Genomic DNA, 23,493 nt, shown 5'->3' with positions numbered 1-23,493 from the left:
AGGTCACAGAGGACCAATTTAATGCCAAATTCCAGGGGGCGGCCTACCGTGTTGACTGGATCTCGGATGGGGCACGATGCCATGTCTAAGTGGGTGGGGCATGTTCGGAACAGCTACCCCAACCTCCGGACCACTAACTCCACCTTGGTGGCCCAGGGTAGCACCGCTGCACCTCCCACTACTCCCCCGACACCTGCAACAACCACCGTTCAGGCAGTTCTGGAGGCCATGATTTTCACGGCCGCCGGTGAGGTGGGGGAGACCGTCCTGGTGGGAGGAAGGCAGGGCACAAGTCAAAACTCACAAAGGTGCACCCCCTGGACACAGAACAACAACCTGAGCCTGAGATTAGCCCTGGGCCCAATCCAGGGAGACCTCCTGCCCCAAGGCTGAGTTCAGGCCCAAGGGATCTGGGCAGGGGCATGTGGAGGTAGAAGCAGGGACCTCTACTGAGATGAAGGTCTCTGAACCTCTATGCTCCTCCTGGAATCAGAGGAGGAGGCGCCCTTCCATTGAAGAGGAACGTAAATTGTGGGGTCCACTTCCTGGCACGGGTCCTCGGCTCCTCCCTGCCACCAGCATGATCAGGGCCTCGAGCCTTGGGAGGGAACCCTCTGTCCCTTGGAATGGAAGGGGGGAAGATGCCCCTGTAATCTTGGTAACTCCCATCTGCCACTGGGTCATGTGTCCTGGGTGGGGGCGAGTCTTGTGAGGGTCAACCCTCCCAGCAGCCTGATGCTGCCACCCAGGACGTACCCGACCCAGAGGCCAATTTGCATAGTTCCCTGTCTGCTGGGCCTGTGAGCGCTGGCGGGGCAGGATATGGCCTCCTCTCTCCGGTCCCGGCTCCAGCCGGATTTCCTGACATGGGAGCTACCATCTCCCCTGGGCCGTTCACTGGCCCGGGGACGGAGGTGGAGGGGTCCTGAACTGCTGGCGCCCGTAGGCTCCAGTTCCATTCAAGAACCCAGAGAGGACTCCTCCACCATCGATCCTGGGGGTGAGATTGTGACAGAGGTGGAACTAGCTGTCGCGGCCGGGACGTTAGCCCCACAGTGTGCGGTGGGTGTGTCAGCTGGTGGCGGTGACAACCCAGAGGAGGATGAGGACTCGGTGTGGGGCACAGAGGACAACCTTGAATCCATCGCCAGTGAGGCGGTGGACTCCCTCGTACCTCCTACCGAGTCTCCTCTCACCCCTACCGCGGAACTCTGGGACTTCCTCGCGGAATGCAGGGGTTGCCGCAACAAAGTTCATCTGACCCTCGGCCGGTGGTTGAGTCTGGCGTTGATCTTCCAGTCTGTCCATGCCACCCTGAAGAAGTGGAGGAAGGGTGCAGCCGTGAAACTGGTTGAGAGGCGCCAGTTTAAAGCGTTCCTCAAACGGTTGCTGGGGTGTGGAAGGTGAGGTGCACTTCCGCTCCCTCCTCGCAGTAAAGTGTCCGTGATGGGATCAAAGTACTTTTGACGTGAAGATAACCATAGCCAGCCTCAACATCAACGGCAGCAGAGGGTCTCTCCACAGATTTCACAATCTCTTGAGTCCTCAGGGAAGGGAAGTATGCGGTGAGCTTTCTGCAGGAAACCCACACCGTTCCGAGAGACGAAGCCACATGGCTCCTGGAGTGGCAGGGTGGGGTCTACATGAGTCACTTCACCCCTGTTTCTAGTGGGGTGGCTATCTTGTTAGCCCCGACTTTTCAGCCGGAGATCTTGGGAGTCAAGGAGCTTGTGCCGAGCCACTTGCTCCACCTCGCCGTTCGCCTGGGTAACATGCCTCTCCACTTTGTGGATGTGTACGCGCCCAGGCCCGGCGCATTGTAAGCGTGGTTCTTTAAAGACGTGTCCGCTCATTTGAGCTCTATCGATAGCGGCGAGTGCACCATCCTCAGGAGGGGATTTCAACTATACCCTCGAGGTGAGGGATCGTTCCAGTCCCCAGTGCAGCCAAGCGTCGGTGGAGAAGTTGAGGGAGTCCCTGAGTTCCGCGGTGGGGATGAGAGGAGACTCGGTAGGAGGCACGAGGGAGTCCACCGCCTCACTGGCAACGGATTCAAGGTCATCCTCTGTGCCCCACACCAAGTCCTCGTCCTCCTCTGGGTCGTCATCGCCAGCAGCCGACACACCCATCGCACATGGTGGGGCGGACGTCCCGCCCGCGCCAGCTGGTCTCACCTCTGTCACAATCTCGACATGGTGGACATCTGGTGGAATCTCCATCCCGACTCCAGCGCCTCCACGTGGAGGTCTTTAGGAGGAGAGTCCCGAATCGACGGCCTCTACATTTCGCAGGCATACATTTCCTGCGTCTCAGCGGCCTCCATGCGGCTGGTGCCATGCTCGGATCACCGCCTGGTGTGGGTGGAGTCCGCTCCGCTCCGCACACGGACGGAGTCCACGTACTGGCACTTTAACAACATGTTGCTGGAGGACGAGCAATTCTAGGACTCGCTTCGGTGATTCTGGGCCAGCTGGAGAAGGAAGTGGGGGGCTTCCCCTCCTTGAGACTATGGGGGGATGTGGACAAGACTCCCATCCTGTCTTCTGTCAGCAGTACGCGAAGGGGTCAACCAAGAGGTGGGAAGCCAAGATCGGGTCCCTGGAGAGGGAGGTACTCGACTTGGAGTCCCATCTCAGTCAGGCCACCATGCACCTGGCCCTGTGGCAGCCATACAAAGAGAAGAAGGGCGTGCTGAGGGACCTGCAGCTCAAAGGGCCCCAAGGCACGTACGTGAGGTCGCAGATCCAGATCCTGTAAGATTTGGACCACGCCTCACCCTTCTTCTACTCGTTGGAAAAATGGCAGGGGTTCTGTAAGCAGCTCGTCAAGTAGCTGGCCAACGATGGATCATCCGTCACGGATCTGGAGGGAATGGGCCTCTTGGTCCGTACCTATTATGGCACATTGTTCTCTCTGCATCAATTCAGCGAGGATGCTTGCAGTGGTTTGTGGGAGGACCTGCCAAGGGTCAGCCTGGGGGGGGCACTGAAGGACTGGAGGCTCAGCTCACATTGGCGGAGCTGACCTGCGCCCTCCACCAGCTCTCAAGGGGTAAATCCCTGGGGCTGGACAGGCTGACCGTGGAGTTCATTGGTGTTCTAGGACGTTCTGGGGGGGCAAGTAAGCATGGGTCCTGGGGAAAAGAGTGGCAAACGGGGAGATGGCCCTCTCATGGCGCAAGGTGGTCATTGTCCTGCTGCCAAAGAGGGGCGATCTCCACTTACTTAAGAACTGGTGTCTGGTCTCCCTCCTCAGCATGGATTATAAGATCTTGGCCGGGGCTATGTCCACCCACCTGGGCTCTCTGCTGGCCCACATGACCCACCCCAACCTGTCCTACACAGTCCTGGGCCGGTCCATCCAGGACAACATCCACCTGGTCTGGGACCTGATCCTTCTTTTCCAATGTACTGGTCTGTCCATTTCTCTCCCTCGATCAAGAGAAGGCATTCGGCAGGGTGGATCACAAATATCTTTTCAGGACTCTGTGCACTTTCGGACTTGGGCTGCATTTTGTGGCCTGGCTCCGACTTTTATACGCCGCCGCAGAGTGACTGGTCAAAGTTAACGGGTCCTTGACGGCACCCCCTCGCTTTGGGAGAGGAGTACGTCAGGGATGTCCCATGTCCAGCCAATTGTATACTATCTGCATGGAGCCATTCCTGTGCCTGCTTTGCAGGAGGTTGACGGGTTTGGCTCTGCACGGGCCGGGCATGCGGGTCATCCTCTCGGCTTACGCCAATGACGTGCTCCTCACAGTCACAGATCCCATTGACTTGCGGAGGATGCACGCATGTCAGCAGACCTTTTCTGCCATTCTTCCTCGAGGATCAATTGGGAGAAATGTTCCGGACTCCTGGTAGGTCAGTGGCGGGTGGACTCCCTGCCGGAGGAGTTAACATCTTTTGTGTGGAGCACCATGCACCTCATCTATCTGGGAGTCCAGCTTGGCCCCGCTGAGGAAGCCTGGCCGGCAAACTAGCAGGAGTTGGAGGTGAAAGTCACCACTCGGCTGGGGCGCTGGACAGGACTGCTCCGAGTGCCTTCCTACAGGGGCCGAGTGCTGGTCATAAACCTCAATGCTGTGGTACCGGTTGGTCACTTTGGTCCCACAGCATGCATTTGCCATCAAGATCTAGAATGCTTGTCGATTTCTTCTGCGGCAAGAGGAAACACTGGGTCCTGAGTCTCCCGAATGAGGAGGGCGGCCAGTCGCTGGTGTGTCTGCACCCAGGCTGCGTCTCTCTGCCTTCGGACCCTATAGAGATACCAACACGAGCTATTCCGCCAGGGACACTGCCTTCAAGACGACACGCAGCTCCCAGTGGCGAACGTTAGCCGCGCCTCTCTGAGGGAGTTGCCTGTCTTTTACCAGGATCTATTCGGAGTCTGGAACATGGTCACCTCCAGTCAGGGCGCTCCTACCATCGGTGGAGGAGAGTGCCTCAGCTGTCCGGGCAGCTGGCTTCGGGGACGGACCGACGGGCGGAGGAGTAGCCGAAGCCTCCGGGATGTCCCTCACTGTGGATGATGAGGGGGCTCGGAAGTACGGAGCGCTCCCGGCCGAGCTGACCCCTGCTCAGCCGGAACTGCTCATCAGACCCAGGCCCCGAAACCTTCCTCAGACCTGAGCCGCCTCTTGGAAATGCCTTCTGTGCCATTCCACACTGCGTGAAGGTGTTTCCTGTACGAGCTGCTCCTGCACACTCTCCACTTCCTCACCCATGTCTGCCGCCTGAACACGCCATGGTGGTCTGTGTTGCCATCTGGCAGCGAGGGGAAACCCCGGTGGAGGTCTCTCTACGTGGGAGTCTTCCCCCTTTACATCGGGGACCTGGGGTGGAGGGGGCTTCACAGGGCAGTCACGTGTAATACACTTTTAAGTAGGTTCACGGACTCCCGGCCGCCTGTATTTTCTGCAGCCTGGACATGCGGCCATGTATATATAGAGTGTGCGAGGATGCAGCCCCTCTTTGAGTATTTAAAGGGGCTGCTCCTCAAGTACTGCACTTCAGCCCCACGCTCCTGATCTTTGGGCATCCGGTGTGGAGAGGGGTGGGCTGGGAGGAGGATCTCCTCGTCGGTCTGCTCCTGGGCCTGGCCAACGTGGCAATTCACAGGTCCAGGCTGCGGGCCGTTGGTGGGTCCGTACACCCTGATTGCCTGCCCCTCTTCCGAGGTTCCATTCGCGCCCGGGTGTTCTTGGGGAAGGAGCATGCAGTGTCCGCCAGTTCACTTGAGGACTTCCAAAACCGGTGGGCACCGCAGGGGCTGGAGTGTATCATTGATGCAGACAATACTATTTTAATTTAAGTTTTTGTTTTATTTATCTGTTTTTAATAAAGTTATTTATTTAAAATGTATACAAAGCGGGATGGGGAATAAAAGCCTCTTCAACAAGAATATATAGAAGGGGCCTGGGGTATAAAGGCTTCCTAAAAAAAACAACAGGGTTACATACAGAGTAAAGCTCCCTCTACACTGTCCCCCATCAAACACTCCCCAGGACCGGTACAGCATGGGGGTTAGATACAGAGTAAAGTTCCCTCTACACTGTCCCCCATCAAACACTCCCCAGGACAGATACAGCACAGGGATTAGATACAGAGTAAAGCTCCCTCTACACTGTCCCCCATCAAACACTCCCCAGGACAGGAAAAAAAAACAGGGGTTAGATACAGAGTAAAGCTACCTCTACACTGTCCCCCATCAAACACTCCCCAGGACAGGTACAGCACGGGGATTAGATACAGAGTAAAGCTCCCTCTGCACTGTCCCCTCAAACACTCCCCAGGACAGGTACAGCACAGGGGTTAGATACAGAGTAAAGCTCCCTCTACACTGTCCCATCAAACACTCCCCAGGACAGGTACAGCACGGGGATTAGATACAGAGTAAAGCTCCCTCTACACTGTCCCATCAAACACTCCCCAGGTCAGGTACAACACCGGGGTTAGATACAGAGTAAAGCTCCCTCTACACTGTTTTTAAAAAAAAAAACGGGAAAAAAACAGGGTTAGATACAGAGTAAAGCTCCCTCTGCAGTGTCCCATCAAACACTCCCAAACCCGATATATTAGCCAGGGCAGTGGGGAGAACTCAACCTGCTCTTCTTTGAAATAGTGCTGTGGGATCTACCCAAGAGGGCAGACAGGACATTTCACCTGAAAGATGGCACTTCAATAGTGCAGCACTCCCTCAGTACTGCCCCTCTGACAGTGCGGCACTCCCTCAGTACTGACCCTCTGACAGTGTAGCACTCCCTCAGTACTGCCCCTCTGACAATCCAGCGCTCCCTCAAAATACTGCCCCTCTGACAGTGCAGCACTCCCTCTGTACTGCACTGGAATAACACAATGTAGTTTTAACAGGACACAGTCCCAGTGGGCTTCCTCTCCCTCTAAATGTTTGATGCCTCGGAGGAGTGCTCAGTAACGGAACTAAATCCACCTGCCCTTGTTTGTTCAGGGAGCTCAAGTATCTGTGTCTGACGGGGGTCAGCAGGTGAACTCAACCCTGCATTTGGAAAGTGCCACACTGGAAGATTCTGGATGGTACAACTGCAGCGTCACAGGATTCTATTATGAGAACCAATTCGAAGAGAAATCTCTGCAAATTACCGTTCTTGGTGAGTAACTTTTTATCCATGAAAATGGGCAAGTTCACTGTTGCACCTTCATGCAAGCAGATTTGGAGAGGGGAGGTGGGGTGTCGGTGAGGGTGGGAACCATTGTAAATCTGAGAGCAGGTTTTAGCCTCAGTGACATCAGTTGTTTTGTGAAATGCCACCATATCACAAAGGAGGCGACCTGTTAGTTTCCCCATTGTTCAGCCACGACTCAGTGCATCACTCTGTTGCCTCTGAGTGCGAAGGTTGTGGGATCGTAGTCCCATTCCAGAGACTTGAGCACAAAGTCCTGGACACCCCCAGTGCAGTACTGAGGGAGGGCTGCAGTGTCAGAGGTACCATTATTTGGATGAGATGTTAAACCGAGGCCTTGTCTGTCCTCTCAGGTGGATGTGAAAGATCCCATGGCACTATTTTGAAGAGGCAGGGAGTTCTTTACAGCATCTGGAGTACTGTGTACAGTTTTGGTCCCCGTATTTAAGAAAGGATATACTAGCATTGGAGGCAGTTCAAAAGAGATTCACTAGGCTGATTCCTGGGATGAAGGGGTTGACTTATCAAGAACGGCCAAACAGGTTCGGCCTTTATTCATTAGAGTTTAGAAGAATGAGGGATGATTAGAATTAGAATTAGAACATTACAGCGCAGTACAGGCCCTTCGGCCCTCGATGTTGCGCCGACCTGTGAAACCATCTGACCTACACTATTCCATTTTCATCCATATGTCTATCCAATGACCACTTAAATGCCCTTAAAGTTGGCGAGTCTACTACTGTTGCAGGCAGGGCGTTCCACGCCCCTACTACTACTACTGATCTTATTGAAACGTACAAGATTCTGAGGGGGCTTGACAGGGTTGATGTTGAGAAGATGTTTCCACTAGTGGGGGAATCTCGAACTAGGGGACATAGTTACGATAAGGGGACACTCATTTAAAACTGAGATGCGAAGGAATTTCTTCTCTCAGAGAGTAGTGAATGTCTGGAATTTTCTACCTCAGGGAGTTATGGAGGCTAGATCACTGAAAGTATTTAAAGAGGAGGTAGATAGATTTTTGGTCGCCGAGTTTCCGACAACACAACAGTAACCACTCTTCAAAAGTATTTCATTGGCTGCAAAGCACTTTGGGATATCCTGAAGTCAGTGTAAGGTGCTATAGAAATGCAAGTGTGTCTTTTTCTTGCTTCCTTCCTTTTTCTTTCTTATTTTCTTTTTCCATCTTTCTGGTTCTGGCTGTTCGTCTTTCTGTCTCTTCAGAGGAACAGTCCTGCACAATGTTTAGTGGGTGCGTTGTTGCTAACAGGATTTCCAGTTGTGAGCAGTATACTAATAAATCTGTCTGAATGAATCAAGACATTAGAACAGCGATTGACCAGGTCTTACGTTAAACCTATCAGTTGATTTTAGCTGCCCAAAGCTCTGATCAGCCTTCTGTGGGCTCCTACACCTTCCTGCTTTTTGTAGCACTGCTATTTGGTGCTTCCACCAAATTGGTCATCGTGGCAAAGGCTTGCTCAGGTCAGGAAGAAAAAACCCGACCCGCACCTGACAGAACCACATCGGACCCGAGCCCAACCCGGCCCGGGTCCTTACATTTTTTCCCGCACCAGGCCCGGCCCAAGCCCGACCCGACCACCGGAATGTTTACTTTACCTACCTTCTGATTCCGAATCCTTTTTTCACCTTTTCAATTTGTGCAGAATAGCAACAAAAGCTGTATTTGGACTTGACAGGTTGTTTAAAAAGATGAAGATTGGAGCCACGAAGTCAGTGATTGTTTGGTCACGAGTTAAACAGAAACCCATGGAGTAGTACCCAGATGCCAGACTTCACCCAATCCGATTCACTCCACGTGATATCAAGAAACGACTGAAAACACTGGATACTGCAAAGGCTATGGGCCCTGACAATATTCCGGCAATAGTACTGAAGACCTGTGCTCCAGAACTTGCCGCACCCCTAGCCAAGCTGTTCCAGTACAGCTACAACACTGGCATCTACCCGGCAATGTGGAAAATTGTCCAGGTATGTCCTGTACACAAAGAGCAGGACAAGTCCAACCCGGCCAATTACCGCCCCACTAGTTTACTCTCAATCATCAGTAAAGTGATGGAAAGTGTCATCAACAGTGCCATCAAGCAGCACTTGCTTAGCAATAACCTGCTCAGTGACGCTCAATTTGGGTTCCGCAAGGGCCACTCAGCTCTTGACCTCATCACAGCCTTGGTTCAAACATGGACAAAAGAGCTGAACTCAAGAGGTGAGGTGAGAGTGACTGCCCTTGACATCAAGGCAGCATTTGACCGAGTATGGCATCAAGGAGCCCTAGCAAAACTGAAGTCAATGGGAATCAGGGGTAAACTCTCTGCTGGTTGCAGTCATACCTAACGCAAAGGAAAATGGTTGTGGTTGTTGGAGGTCAATCATCTGAGCTCCAGGACATCACTGCAGGAGTTCCTCAGGGTAGTGTTCTAGGCCCAACCATCTTCAGCTGCTTCATCAATGACCTTCCTTCAATTATAAGGTCAGAAGTGGGGATGTTCGCTGATGATTGCACAATGTTCAGCACCATTTGTGACTCCTCAGATACTGAAGCAGTCCATGTAAAAATACAGCAAGACCTGGACAACATCCAGGCTTGGGCTGATAAGTGGCAAGTAACATTCGCACCACACAAGTGCCAGGCAATGACCATCTCCAACAAGAGAGAATCTAACCATCTCCCCTTGACATTCAATGGCATTACCATCACTGAATCCCCCACTATCAACATCCTAGGGGCTACCATTGACCAGAAACTGAACTGGAGTAGTCATATAAATACCATGGCTACAAGAGCAGGTCAGAGGCTAGGAATCCTGCGGCGAGTAACTCACCTCCTGACTCCCCAAAGCCTGTCCACCATCTACAAGGCACAAGTCAGGAGTGTGATGGAATACTCCAGCACCGACGCACAGTGGCAGCAGTGTGTACCATCTACACGATGCACTGCAGCAACACACCAAGGCTCCTTAGACAGCACCTTCCAAACCCGCGACCTCTGCCACCTCGAAGGACAAGGGCAGCAGATGCATGGGAACACCAGCACCTGCAAGTTCCCCTCCAAGTCACACACCATCCTGACTTGGAACTATTGCCGTTCCTTCACTGTCGCTGGGTTAAGATCCTGGAATTCCCTTCCTAACAGCACTGTGGGTGTACCTACCCCAAATGGACTGCAGCGGTTCAAGAAGGCAGCTCACCACCACCTTCTCTAGTACAGTACTGTATGTGTGCAGACTAGAGTCCTGACGGTGATCATTTTATATTTTCTATGTACTGTATATTTTATAATAATTAATCACTCAGGACCTTCCTGGTCTCTGCATCTCAGTTGTTCACTGGATAAACGTGCAGCAAGTATTTCAACCTGTAAAGCAAGCATCTAGGTAATGTATAATATTTTCTGAGCCTTCAGGCAATTGCTGTGTTTATTTTAAGCAATACAGATAATTGTACAGTGTGGCACAACCCGTCTGAGCACAACTCCATGGGTTTCTGTTTAACTCATGACCAAACAATCACTTACTTTGTGGCTCCAATCTTTATCTTTTTAAACAACCTTTCAAGTCCAGTTAATACTGTGTGTCCGACCCAGACCCAGCCCAACCCGACCCGTGCCCGAAAGCCGGACCCAGAAGCGCAACCCAACCCGCCCCGATCCAGACAGATGTCGTCGGGTCCTGTCTGGTTCGGGTCGGGTAGCCAGCCTTTACATCGTGGTGTCCCATTAAACATTGTTTAAATATCCATAATCTTTCCTTCTGTCATGCACAGAGGAAGGTGATTCAAAAGTACTTCCATGCCTTTCATCCAGATGCCAACAAAAGGGTTCTGAAATCATCAGAACGTAAGTTAATGGTTGGAGACTTTAGGAGGGGTAAGGAAGTTGTAGTGTAGACAACCAGGGAAGCATGCTGAATGTGACAGTATAATTAGGGTCATGAGACCACACACATGTTTCCAAAGGAATTGGGGGATAGGATAAGAAGGTGGGTTAGACGAGTTTAGGTCATTCAAGATGGGGTGGGCTTGTGGGACAAAGTGATGTTTCTCTGATCCTACAGTGTCCTCCTTTACATGGTCCTAGCTCGTGCCCCTTTATGTTGGGCACCAATGAACTATGACCCCACACTCCGTCACTGCCAAACCAGATCTTAAACTCATGAGATGTTTGGGTCAAAACCACATTGAAGCCACATTTACTTCAGTCATGTGGAGTCCCCGGAGAAGCTGGGCTTGTCCTCTGAGCAGAAAAGCTTAAGAGGAGACTTAATAGAGTTGTTCAAAATCTTGAAGGGTTTTGACAGAGGAGGTAGGGAGAAAGTGTTTCCAATGGTGGGAGGGTCGGTCATCAGAGGACACAGATTTAAGATAATTAGCAAAAGGAACAGCGGGGAAATGAGGAGAAATGATTTTTACTCAACGAGCTGTTATGATCTGGAATGCACTGCCTGAAAGGGCAGTGGAAGCAGATTTAATAACTTTCAAAAGGGAATTGGATAAATACTTGATGAGAAATTTTGCTGGGCTATGGGGGGAATGGTTAGGGGAAGTGGGACTAATTGAATAGCTCTTTCAAAGAGCTGGCGCAGGCACAATGGGCTGAATGGCCTCTTTCTGTGCTGTAACATTCTATGTGGTGCCTTTACAGCGACCGGATTTGTTCAGCTCAACACAGATCTGAGTGACACCGAATATGCAGAATTATCAGAGGTGAAAATGTTTGTGGTTAATATAACGGCTTTCCCAGCCCCCACTGTCAAGTGGCTGAAGGACAACATACCATTCAACGAAAGGACCAATCAAGTGACATTTAGCAACAAATCACTGGGAGAAAACAGGTAAATGTTCGTATTATTTCCATCCAGTCAACACAATTCTCAGGGCCACAAATATAGGGTAATCACTAATAAATCCAATAGTGAATTCAGGAGAAACCCCGAGACCCAGAGAGTGGTGAGAATGTAGCACTTGCTACCATATGGAGTAGTTGGGATGAATAGTATATATGCATTTAAGGGAAAGCTGGCTAAGTACGTGAGGGAGAAAGGAATAGAAGCATTGCAGGGCTATAGGAAAAGAATGGGAGCATGAATAGATATTTCAATGAGTCGCCACGGGCATTATGGCGTGAATTGCCTGCTACAGAGCTGTAAGATTCAATGAAATCGAGAACTCTCTCCCGCAAAGGCTGTTGATGCTGGGGGCTATTGGAGCTTTCAAGACTGAGATGGATAGATTTGTAGGTAAGGGTATCACATTTCAAAAATAATTAATTGGAGGGCAGTTTTCACCTAACCCACCCATCAGGAAACTAACAGAATTGGATCCAATGATGATGTATACACGCCCAATGTTACTCTCCAATGAGGTCAACAGAGAGCATATTGGGTGGGATTTAATTGGAGAGTAATATTGGGCGGGTGTAAATGGAGAGTAATATTGGGCGGGTGTAAATGGAGAGTAATATTGGGCGGGTGTAAATGGAGAGTAATATTGGGCGGGTGTAAATGGAGAGTAATATTGGGCGGGTGTAAATGGAGAGTAATATTGGGCGGGTGTAAATGGAGAGTAATATTGGGCGGGTGTAAATGGAGAGTAATATTGGGCGGGTGTAAATGGAGAGTAATATTGGGCGGGTGTAAATGGAGAGTAATATTGGGCGGGTGTAAATGGAGAGTAATATTGGGCGGGTGTAAATGGAGAGTAATATTGGGCGGGTGTAAATGGAGAGTAATATTGGGCGGGTGTAAATGGAGAGTAATATTGGGCGGGTGTAAATGGAGAGTAATATTGGGCGGGTGTAAATGGAGAGTAACGTCGGGCAGGATGTAAATGGAGAGTAATGTTGGGCGGGTGTAAATGGAGAGTAATGTTGGGCGGGTGTAAATGGAGAGTAATATTGGGTGGGTGTAAATGGAGAGTAACATCGGGCAGGATGTAAATGGAGAGTAATGTTGGGCGGGTGTAAATGGAGAGTAATATTGGGGGGGATGTAATTGGAGAATAATATTGGCCGGGATGTAATTGAAGAGTAATATTGGGTGTTCCCTGCCATGGGTTTCCTTTCTAGCGAGTCAGGGTTAAATGTCTCCCTTTGTATGTAGAGTCCAGAGATGTTTCTGAGAGATGCAATAAGACAATATTATAAAAACAAGTGTTCCTTTTAATCTGGAATGCAGTATCCTGCGCCTCCCCAGGATACATCCCCCTGTATCACACTAATCACTATCATTCCGTTCCCCCACTTCCCCCAACCCCAGGTATCAGTGCATACTCAATCTCATCCGTGTGAAGGAAGAAGACTTTGGGAATTATAGCATTCACGTCTCGAATGCTGAAGACAAGGAGGAGTTTACCTTCACTTTGCGCGTAAATGGTGAGACTTTTACACTGTCTCATTCTGAAAGAATTCATTGCTGAACGAAATCTTTGGCTGACATGAGATGGACATCAAAGATCACACAACACTGTTCTGAAGAGCAGGGGAGTTTTCCCTGGTGTCTTGACCAATGTTTATCCCTCAACCAACATTAACTGAATGGACTTTCTTAGAATCATAGAGGCATGGAAACATACAGCACAGAACGAGGCCATCTTTGAAAGAGCTATTCAATTAGTCCCACTCCCCTGCTCTTTCCCCATAGCCCTGTATATTTTCTCTCCTCAATTATTTATCTAACTCACTTAAAACAGCACCCAAACGGTTTATCACATTGCTGTTTGTGGGATCTTGCTATGCACAAATTAGCTGCTGCATTTCCTACAGTGCAATAGTGAGTAAACCTCAAAAAGGACTTCATTGTTGTGAAGTGATTTGCGACATCCTGAGATCTGAAAAAGAGGTACAGAAATGCAAGTTCACCCTTTTTCACTGCCCCCAAGAAAGAGTTGTGTAAATATTTGGGGGGTGGGGGGAAGGATGGGGGAATGGGGGAAGAGAATACCAAAGGGAAAATGGGAAAAATATTCAAATATATTTATTTACCCGAGCTATAATACTGAGATATGGGCTGCTCCTCCTAAATGCAACATCTAACACACTCACCACGTCACCACTACACTCTAATCATCACATCATTATAGGCCAGTTTAAGCTTGGTGGAAAAGCTTTTCGAACCAATAATCTGGGACAAAATTAGCAGTCACTTGAATAAGGATGGATTAATTAGAGAAAGCCAACATGGTTTTATTAAAAGCAAATCGGGTTCAACTAACTTGATTGAGTTTTTTGATGCGCTGCCAAAGAGGGTTGATGAGGGTAAGGCAGTTGATGTGGTGTATTGGACTTCCAAAAGGCATTTGATAAAATAACAGGCTTGTCAGCAAAGTTGAAGGCCATGGAATAAAAGGGACAGTGGCAGCATGGATAAGAAGTTGGATGAGTGACCGGAGACAGAGAGTAGTGGAGAACGGTTGTTTTTCAGACTGGAGGAAGGTATATAATGGGGTTCCCCAGGGGTCAGTATTAGGATCACCACTTTTCTTAATATATATTAATGTCTGAAACTTGGGTGTACAGGGCACAATTTCAAAATTTTCAGATAACACAAAGCTTCTGAGTATTATGAACTGTGAGGGCGATAGTGATAGACTTCAAGAGGACATAGACCGGCTGGTGAAATGGGCAGACAAGTGGCAGATGAAATTTAATGCTGAAAATTATGAAGTGATAGATTTTGGTAGGAAAAACGAAGGGAGACAATATAAAATAAAGGATATAATTCTAAAGGGGGTGCAGGAACAGAGGGACCTGGGGGTGTACGTGCACAAATCATTGAAGGTGGCAGGGCAGGTTGAGAATGTGGTTAATAAAGCATACAGGATCCTGGGCTTTATAAATAGAGGCAGAGAGTACAAAAGCAAAAAGGTTATGATGAATCTTTGTAAAATACTGGTTCGGCCTCAACTAAGTATTATGTCCAAGTTCTGCGCACCGCACTTTAGGAAGGATGTGAAGGCTTTAGAGATGGTGCAGAAAAAATTCACAAGTGTGGTTCCAGGGATGAGGAACATCAGTTACATGGATCGATTGGAGAAGCTGGGGCTGTTCTTCTTGGAGAAGAGAAGATTAAGAGGAGGTTTGATAGAGGTGTTCAAAATCATGAGGGGTTTAGATAGAGTGGATAGAGAGAAACTGTTCCCATTGGTGGAGGTGTGAGAACGTGAGGACACAGATTTAAGGTGATTTGCAAAAGAACCAAAGACGACATCGGAAAACATATTTTTATGCAGCGGTTTGATAAGATCTGGAAAGCACTGCCTGAGAGGGTGGTGAAAGTAGATTCAATCATGGCTTTCAAAAGAGAATTGGATAAACACCTGAAGATAAAAAATGTGCAAGGTTACTGGGAAAGGGCGAGGGCTTGGGACTAGTTGAATTGCTTTTGCAGAGAGCCAGCATGGACTCGACGGGCCAAATGGCCTCCTTCTGTGCTGTAACTATTCTATGATTCTATTTACTATTCAGACAGATTAATTCCTCAGATATCCAAACTGCGGAACTCCTCACCTTCCTCAGTCTTCCCTTCAATTCAAAGGCTTTATAAAAATACAAGGCTTGGTGCCAACTAACCAAACCATGTTGATTTAATTCATCTTCACTCCTACCCTTGTCTGCAATTTTGGCTTTGAGCCTTTGCCTCAGTTTCTGAATACAGAAGTTATAAAAGGAGCAAATAGTCCAGAGTAACACAGCAAGCATCAATGGGTTTCGATGTCCATGGTTTATTATACCTACTGTCTTTTCTTTAACCTATAGTTCCAGCTAGGATCCTGGACCTGAATGACTATCTTCAACCCAGCGGTATGCAGACTGTGACCTGTGTTACTGAGGGATCACCTTTGCCAGAGGTCATCTGGTACACATGCCATGACCTGAAGAGGTAATGAAGTCCAAGAATTCCCAGGATATCTGTTTTTTTTTTAATTCATTCATGGGATGTGGGCGACGCTGGCCAGGCCAGCATTTATTGCCCATCCCTAATTGCCCTTGAGAAGGTGGTGGTGAGCTGCCTTCTTGAACTGCTGCAGTCCATTTGGGGTAGGTACACCCACAGTGCTGTTAGGAAGGGAGTTCCAGGATTTTGACCCAGCGACAGTGAAGGAACGCCGATATAGTTCCAAGTCAGGATGGTGTGTGACTGGGAGGGGAACTTGCAGGTGGTGGTGTTCCCATGTATCTGCTGCCCTTGTCCTTCGAGGTGGTAGAGGTCGCGGGTTTGGAAGGTGCTGTCTGAGGAGCCTTGGTGCATTGCTGCAATGCATCTTGTAAATGGTACACACTGCTGCCACTGTGCGTTGGTGCTGGAGGGAGTAAATGTTTGTGGATAGGGTGCCAATCAAGCGGGCTGCTTTGTCCTGGATGGTGTCGAGCTTCTTGAGTGTTGTTGGAGCTGCACCCATCCAGGCAAGTGGAGAGTATTCCATCACACTCCTGACTTGTGCCTTGTAGATGGTGGACAGGCTTTGGGGAGTCAGGAGGTGAGTTACTCGCCTCAGAATTTCTAGCCTCTGACCTGTTCTTGTAGCCACGGTATTTATATGGCTACTCCAGTTCAGTTTCTGGTCAATGGTAGCCCCTAGGATGTTGATAGTGGGGCATTCAACGATGGTAATGCTGTTAAATGTCAAGGGGAGATGGTTAGATTCTCTCTTGTTGGAGATGGTCATTGCCTGGCACTTGTGTGGTGCAAATGTTACTTGCCACCTATCAGCCCAAGCCTGGATATTGTCCAGGTCTTGCTGCATTTCTACACGGACTGCTTCAGTATCTGAGGAGTCACAAATGGTGCAGAACATTGTGCAATCATTAGCGAACATCCCCACTTCTGATCTTACGATTGAAGGAAGGTCATTGATGAAGCAGCTGAAGATGGTTGGGCCTAGGACACTACCCTGAGGAACTCTTGCAGTGATGTCCTGGAGCTCAGATGATTGACCTCCAACAACCACAATGATCTTCCTTTGCGTTAGGTATGACTCCAGCCAGCGGAGGGTTTTCCCCCTGATTCCCATTGACCTCAGTTTTGCTAGGGCTCCTTGATGCCAGACTCAGTCAAATGCTGCCGTGATGTCAAGGGCAGTCACTCTCACCTCACCTCAAAGAGTTCAATCGTTTGTCCATGTTTGAACCAAGGCTGTAATGAGGTCAGGAGCAGAGTGGCCCTGGCGGAGCCCAAACTGAGCGTCACTGAGCAGGTTATTGTTAAGCAAGTGCCGCTTGATGGCACTGTCGACAACACCTTCCATCACTTTACTGATGATCGAGAGTAGGCTGATGGGGCGGTAATTGGCCGGGTTGGACTTGTCCTGCTTTTTGTGTACAGGACATACCTGGGCAATTTTCCTCATTGCAGGGTAGATGCCAGTGTTGTAGTTGTACTGGAACAGCTTGGCTAGGGGCGCGGCAAGTTCTGGAGCACAGGTCTTCAGTACTATTGCCGGAATATTGTCAGGGCCCTTAGCTTTTGCAGTATCCAATGCCTTCAGTCGTTTATTGATATCACGCGGAGTGAATCGAATTGGCTGAAGTCTGGCATCTGTGATGCTGGGGACTTCAGGAGGAGGCCGAGATGGATCATCAACTCGGCACTTCTGGCTGAAGATTGTTGCAAATGCTTCAGCCTTATCTTTCGCACTGATGTGCTGGGCTCCCCCATCGTTGAGGATGGGGATATTTGTGGAGCTACCTCCTCCAGTTAGTTGTTTAATTGTCCACCACCATTCACGGCTGGATGTGGCAGGACTGCAGAGCTTCGATCTGATCCGTTGGTTATGGGATCGCTTAGCTCTGTCTATCGCATGCTGCTTACGCAGTTTGGCACGCAGATAGTCCTGTGTTGTAGCTTCACCAGGTTGACACCTCATTTTGAGGTATGCCTGGTGCTGCTCCTGGCATGCCCTCCTGTACTCTTCATTGAACCAGGGTTGGTCTCCTGGCTTGATGGTAATGGTAGAGTGGGGGATATGCCAGGCCATGAGGTTACAGATTGTGGTTGAGTACAATTCTGATTTGTCTATCCACATAGAAGAATAAGAGTAGCAGATGCAATGGGAACAACCAATTTCCTTTCCAAGTCACACACACCATCCCAACTTGGATTTCTATGAAGTTCATCGTCACTGGGTCCAAATCCAGGAACTCCCTCTCTGTGGGAGCACCTTCACCACACGGATTTCAGCCGTTCAAGAAGAAGGTTCACCACTGCCTTCTCAGCGGGCAACTAGGGATGGGCAATAAATGCCGATCTTGCCAAGACCTACTGTTCCATGGGCCTTTATGGGCTGTCAGACAGTGTAAGATTTGGGCAGCGTTCTCTCTCCTCTTGCCATCCTGTGACACGAGGCAGTGGGGGATACTGTTAGTGGTTGCAGTTCCTAGTGGAATGGCCCTGTTCAGACCACAGGGCATTCAGGTTCAATCAGACCATTGGTCCTTCTTGTGGAGGAAGTTGGATAGGGAGGGAGAGGACTTTGACTCAAGGTTCCTCCCCACAGGTTTCCCTCCTTCACATTTTTGGTGGAATTTGTAGATCAATAAACATACTTCCCTGCTTCATTCACCAGATTTACCAGAATGATACCGGGACCAAAAGGGTTGAATTACGTGGACAGGTTACAGGCTTGTATTCCCTTGAGTTTAGAAGATTAAGATGGAGATCTAATTGCAGTGTTTAAGGTAATGAAAGGAGTTGATCAAAAAGATAGAGAGAAAGTATTTCCTGTGGTGGAGGAATTCCAAACAAGAGGCAGAACCTTAAAACTGGAGCTAAGTCTTTCAGGAAGCACTTCTTCACACAAAGGATGACAGAAACCTGGAACTTTCTCCTACAAAAAGCTGGAGGTCAATTGAAAATTTCAAAACTGAGATTGATAGATTTTTGTTAAGCAAAGGGTATTAAGGGTTACAGAACCAAGGTGGGTCAATGGAGTTTAGATACAGATCAACCATGATATAATAGAATAACAGGACTCGAGGGGCTGAATGGCCATCTTTGATCCTATGCTCGTGTTCAGACTTCTGATTCATTGTGTTGGGTGTGCTGAAGGCTGGTAATTTCTGCTTCGATTAACCCGCTGCTCCTTTGCAGAGCTGCTCCGCACCCCTCCCCTCCCCAACAACCCCAAACAACAGATTCCCAATGTTACCTTCTCATGGAATCTGATGAATTATTCCAGGTGCAACAACAAGGAGGGGAAATGGACCCCATTGAAAATCAACTCGAGCAGGATCCGGGTGGAGAAACGGATCTCGGAGCTGCCGGAAAACAGCGTCTTCCACGTGGAGAGTGTCCTCATCCAGGAGGGCGCCGACGAAACTGCTGCGGTGCGCTGCTCCGCCACGAACGGCTTTGGAACTGTGAGCCGGGAGGTCAAGCTTGTTTCTCACGGTGGGTATAACAACTGGAGTACTGTGTCCAATTCTGGGCATCACACTTTTGGATAGCGGTGAAGGCATTCGAGAGAGTGTGGAAAGATTCACCAGAATGGTTCCAGGGATGAGGAACTTCAGATATGTAGATAGATTGGAGAAGCTGGGACTGTTCTCCTTGGTGAAGAGAAGGGAGACTTGATAAAGGTGCTCAAAATCACGAGGGGTCTGGACAGAGTAGATATGGAAAAACTGTTCCCATGGGTGGAAGGATCGAGAACAAGAGGGCACAGATTTAGGGTAACTGGCAAAAGAAGCAATGGCAACATGAAGAAAAACTTCTTCATGCAGCGAGTGGTTAGGATCTGGAATGCACTGTCTGAGAGTGTGGTGGAGGCAGATTCAATCGAGGCATTCAAAAGGGAATTGGATTATTATCTGAAAAGGAGATCTGTTCACGGCTACGGAGAGAAGGCGGAGGAATGGCGCGAGGTGAATTGCTCCTTCGGAGAGCCAGCGCAGACATGGCGGGCCGAATGGCGTCCTTCTGTGCTGTAACAATTCTGTGAACAGTGCAGGGGTGCAGGCGGGAGACAGCACAGGGGGGGGTGGGTATGGGTGTGGCGGGGAGACAAACAGTGGGAGGAGACAGCTGGAGGAGACGGAGAGAGGAATTAGATAAGAGACAGCGGAGCAGGGAAACACAGGGGTGCGGAATGGGGGGGATGATCCCTTAAGGAGCTGGAATACAAAGGTACAGAAGTTATGTTACAGTTGCACGGAGCTCTGGTTAAACCCCATCTGGAGTAACTGTGTTCAGTTCTGGGCACTGCACCTCAGGAAGGATATATTGGCCTTGGAGAGGGTGCAGCACAGATTCTCCAGAATACTGGGGCTGAAAGTGTTGAATTCTGAGGGCAGGTTGTATTGAAGTGGTAGTTCAATGGAACTATTGGGTGTGTAGGTTCTGCTCTTCCCTGTGCGAGACTGGCTGGCCCCCATTTGACAACTGACACCAGCAATCCAAGTGACATCAAGAGTTCACGGTGCAGGACGGGGGTGGGGAGGTGAATCGCAGACACAGACCCACGTCCCAAAACTCCATAGGGTAATGACCTGAGATTGGGCATTCGTGCAAGACATTGGCTGGGATTGTGGCCTCAGAGTTAACAGAGTGACACGGTTACAGGTTCCATTGCTAAACACCACCCGCACATTCGATGTGTGTTGTGATCCCACCGCAGTGAGTGTAAATAATAAATAAGCTGCACTAGTCACAATTTCAACCAGTGCCGGACTCGCTCATCCAATCAATCTTTCCATTTTAAGGCCGCAACTACTGTTTCTTTGTGTGTGGTAGTTGTGGGGTAGATCAGTGTCCACACCCATGCAGTTCCTGATCAGACAGGCTAGTTTTCAATATAGAACAGCAGTGGGTGAGGCTGAACAAAGTCAGAAAGTCACCTGAAAAGTTTGGTCTTTAAGTGACTCAGTGGGTACACTCTTGCTTCTGGTTTCAAGTTCCACCCTAACGACTTGAGCAGTTATCCTAGTCTAGGGTTTGGTAAGAAGTCAAAAACCACAATAACTTAAGAGCCGTAATGCTGTTACTCAAATGACAATAATAATGAAAAACAGGACAGAGACCCACTTCAACAATATTTTAAAAGTTAAAGTTGTTCATTGAATGATATTTTCTCACGAATACAATGTTGATAAAAGTTTAAAGAACAAAACACGCCAGTTAATCATCATTAAAACAGGCTCAATCGATCAAGTTCTGGAGCCGCACATGAGTCCTTAATGAGCTGTGCGCAGCTCTGGAACCGCAGTGTGGTACTCCGGGAATGCTGCACTAGAGAACATGCCGTCTGTTGGTGGAGAAGTTAAACCCAGGCCCCGTCTGCCCTCATAGGTGGACATAAAAGATCCCAAGGCCACTATTTGATGAAGAGCAGGTGAGTTCTCCCTGGTGTCCTGGGTCGATATTTATCCCTCAGCCAACATCACAGATTATCATGATCACATTCCTGTTTGTGGGAGCTTTCTGTGTGCAAATTGGCTGCCACGTTTCCTACATGACAACAGTGACTACACTTCAAAAGTACTTCACTGGCTGTAAAGTGTTTCAGGATGGCTTGAGGGCGCGAAAGGCGCTATAGAAATGCAAGCTGTTGCTGTAATATACAAACCCTGTTCTTCCTCTCTGTGCTGCATGGTGCAAAGACAATATTGGTTATTTACAATATTTAACAAACTTTCTTCAGAAGTAAAACCTTTAACCTTTTCCAAATTTCCTCCTTCAGGCATGCGCTCCCAGCTGGTCACTGTGGCCGCCATCTTGGTTTTGTTGGTCATCATAATCATCTCATTGGTTGTTCTGGTTGTAGTTTGGCAGAAGGTAAGAGATTGGATGTCAGGAAATAATGAGTATGAGTAATCTTACTCAGACCTGGCATTGGCAGAGTTACCATAATCCTCACCACACTGAGCAATCCTTTTGTTGCCTCTGATTTTCAATTCCTCTCTCCAACTTCCCTCTCTCACTCTAGCTCTGCATTTAATTTTCTTTTTTTATCTTCATCTCTATCTCTGTGACTCTCTCTCTCCTTCCCCCCCCCCCCCCCACAATTTATTAACCAACTACGTTCAATGCTCCTCATTGTTCATCCTTTATGGACCGTGAGAGGCTTGATGGGCTGAATGGCCCTTTTCCTGATGTATATCATAGTGAAGTGGTATCATCACTCACTGTACCAGTATAGCACCTCCCACTGGTATCATCACTCACTGTACCAGTATAGCACCTCCCACTGGTATCATCACTCACTGCACCAGTACAGCACCTCCCACTGGTATCATCACTCACTGCACCAGTACAGCACCTCCCACTGGTATCATCACTCACTGCACCAGTACAGCGCCTCCCACTGGTATCATCAATCACTGCGCCAGTACAGCACCTCCCACTGATATCATCAATCACTGCGCCAATACAGCGCCTCCCACTGGTATCACTCACTGCACCAGTACAGCGCCTCCCACTGGTATCATCAATCACTGCACCAGTACAGCGCCTCCCACTGGTATCATCAATCATTGCACCAGTACGTCACCTCCCACTGGTATCCTCGATCACTGCAGCAGTAAAGCGCCTCCCACAGGTATCCTCGATCACTGCAGCAGTAAAGCGCCTCCCACTGGTATCCTCAATCACTGCACCAGTACAGTGCCTCCCACTGGTATCGTCACTCACTGCACCAGTACAGTGCCTCCCACTGGTATCCTCGATCACTGCACCAGTACAGCGCCTCCCACTGGTATCCTCGATCACTGCACCAGTACAGCGCCTCCCACTGGTATCGCTCACTGCACCAGTACAGCACCTCCCACTGGTATCATCGCTCACTGCACCAGTACAGCGCCTCCCACTAGTATCCTTGCACACAGCACCAGTACAGTGCCTCCCACTGATATCCTCGCAAACAGCACCAGTACAGCGCCTCCCACTGGTATCATCGCTCACTGCACCAGTACAGCATCTCCCACTGGTATCGTCGCTCACTGCGCCAGTACAGCGCCTCCCACTGGTATCGTCACTCACTGCGCCAGTACAGCGCCTCCCACTGGTATCATCGCTCACAGCTCCAGTACAGCGCATCCCACTGGTATCCTCACTCACTGCGCTAGTACAGCGCCTCCCACTGGTATCCTCATTTGCTGTGCCAGTACAGCGCCTCCCACTGGATGCATCACTCATTGCCCTAGTACAGCACCTTCCACTGGTATCATCACTCACTGCACCAGTACAGCGCCTCCCACTGGTATCATCACTCACTGCACCAGTACAGCGCCTCCCACTGGTATCATCACTCACTGCACCAGTACAGCGCCTCCCACTGGTATCATCACTCACTGCACCAGTACAGCGCCTCCCACTGGTATCATCACTCACTGCACCAGTACAGCGCCTCCCACTGGTATCATCACTCACTGCACCAGTACAGCGCCTCCCACTGGTATCATCACTCACTGCACCAGTACAGCGCCTCCCACTGGTATCATCACTCACTGCACCAGTACAGCGCCTCCCACTGGTATGATCACTCACTGCACCAGTACAGCGCCTCCCACTGGTATCCTCACTCACTGCGCCAGTGCGGCGTCTTCACTGTTATCACTGTTCAAACCAGCGCAGCGCGCCCCACTGGTATCTTCGTTCACTGCATGAGTAAGTGCCCGCACCGCCCACTTGGATCATCACTCACTGCACCAGTACTGCACTCCCACAGCCCCTGCTCCACTGGCATTCTCAATAACTGTGTCAGCACATTGCATGCCAGTGAAGTTACTTCTTTATGGTAATATTTACAGGAACAAAAACTTGTTTAGTTTGTTTAATGATTTCTGTCTCACTTGCAAGTATAAAGTTGAATGACAGGAAACACTT

At 49.5% G+C, this 23,493-nt stretch overlaps 1 protein-coding gene across 2 annotated transcripts in view; it reads left to right on the top strand.

Annotated features, from left to right (window-relative positions):
- LOC137376051 (platelet-derived growth factor receptor beta-like) overlaps nucleotides 1-23,493 on the top strand; it is a 107,515-nt gene that overhangs the window by 34,705 nt on the left and 49,317 nt on the right. For both annotated transcript variants that reach the window (XM_068044035.1, XM_068044034.1), the window contains exons 6-11: nucleotides 6,469-6,628; nucleotides 11,322-11,511; nucleotides 12,934-13,049; nucleotides 15,432-15,555; nucleotides 18,851-19,062; nucleotides 21,350-21,444. In XM_068044035.1, coding sequence (XP_067900136.1) covers nucleotides 6,469-6,628; nucleotides 11,322-11,511; nucleotides 12,934-13,049; nucleotides 15,432-15,555; nucleotides 18,851-19,062; nucleotides 21,350-21,444 — 897 coding nt within the window. The remainder of the gene's footprint in view (nucleotides 1-6,468; nucleotides 6,629-11,321; nucleotides 11,512-12,933; nucleotides 13,050-15,431; nucleotides 15,556-18,850; nucleotides 19,063-21,349; nucleotides 21,445-23,493) is intronic.

This window comes from Heterodontus francisci, chromosome 12, assembly GCF_036365525.1.
Source record: "Heterodontus francisci isolate sHetFra1 chromosome 12, sHetFra1.hap1, whole genome shotgun sequence".
NCBI classification, from domain to species: Eukaryota; Metazoa; Chordata; class Chondrichthyes; order Heterodontiformes; family Heterodontidae; genus Heterodontus; species Heterodontus francisci.
The sequence above is the reverse complement of the archived record's forward strand: the minus strand, read 5'-3'. Positions and strand labels throughout refer to the sequence as shown.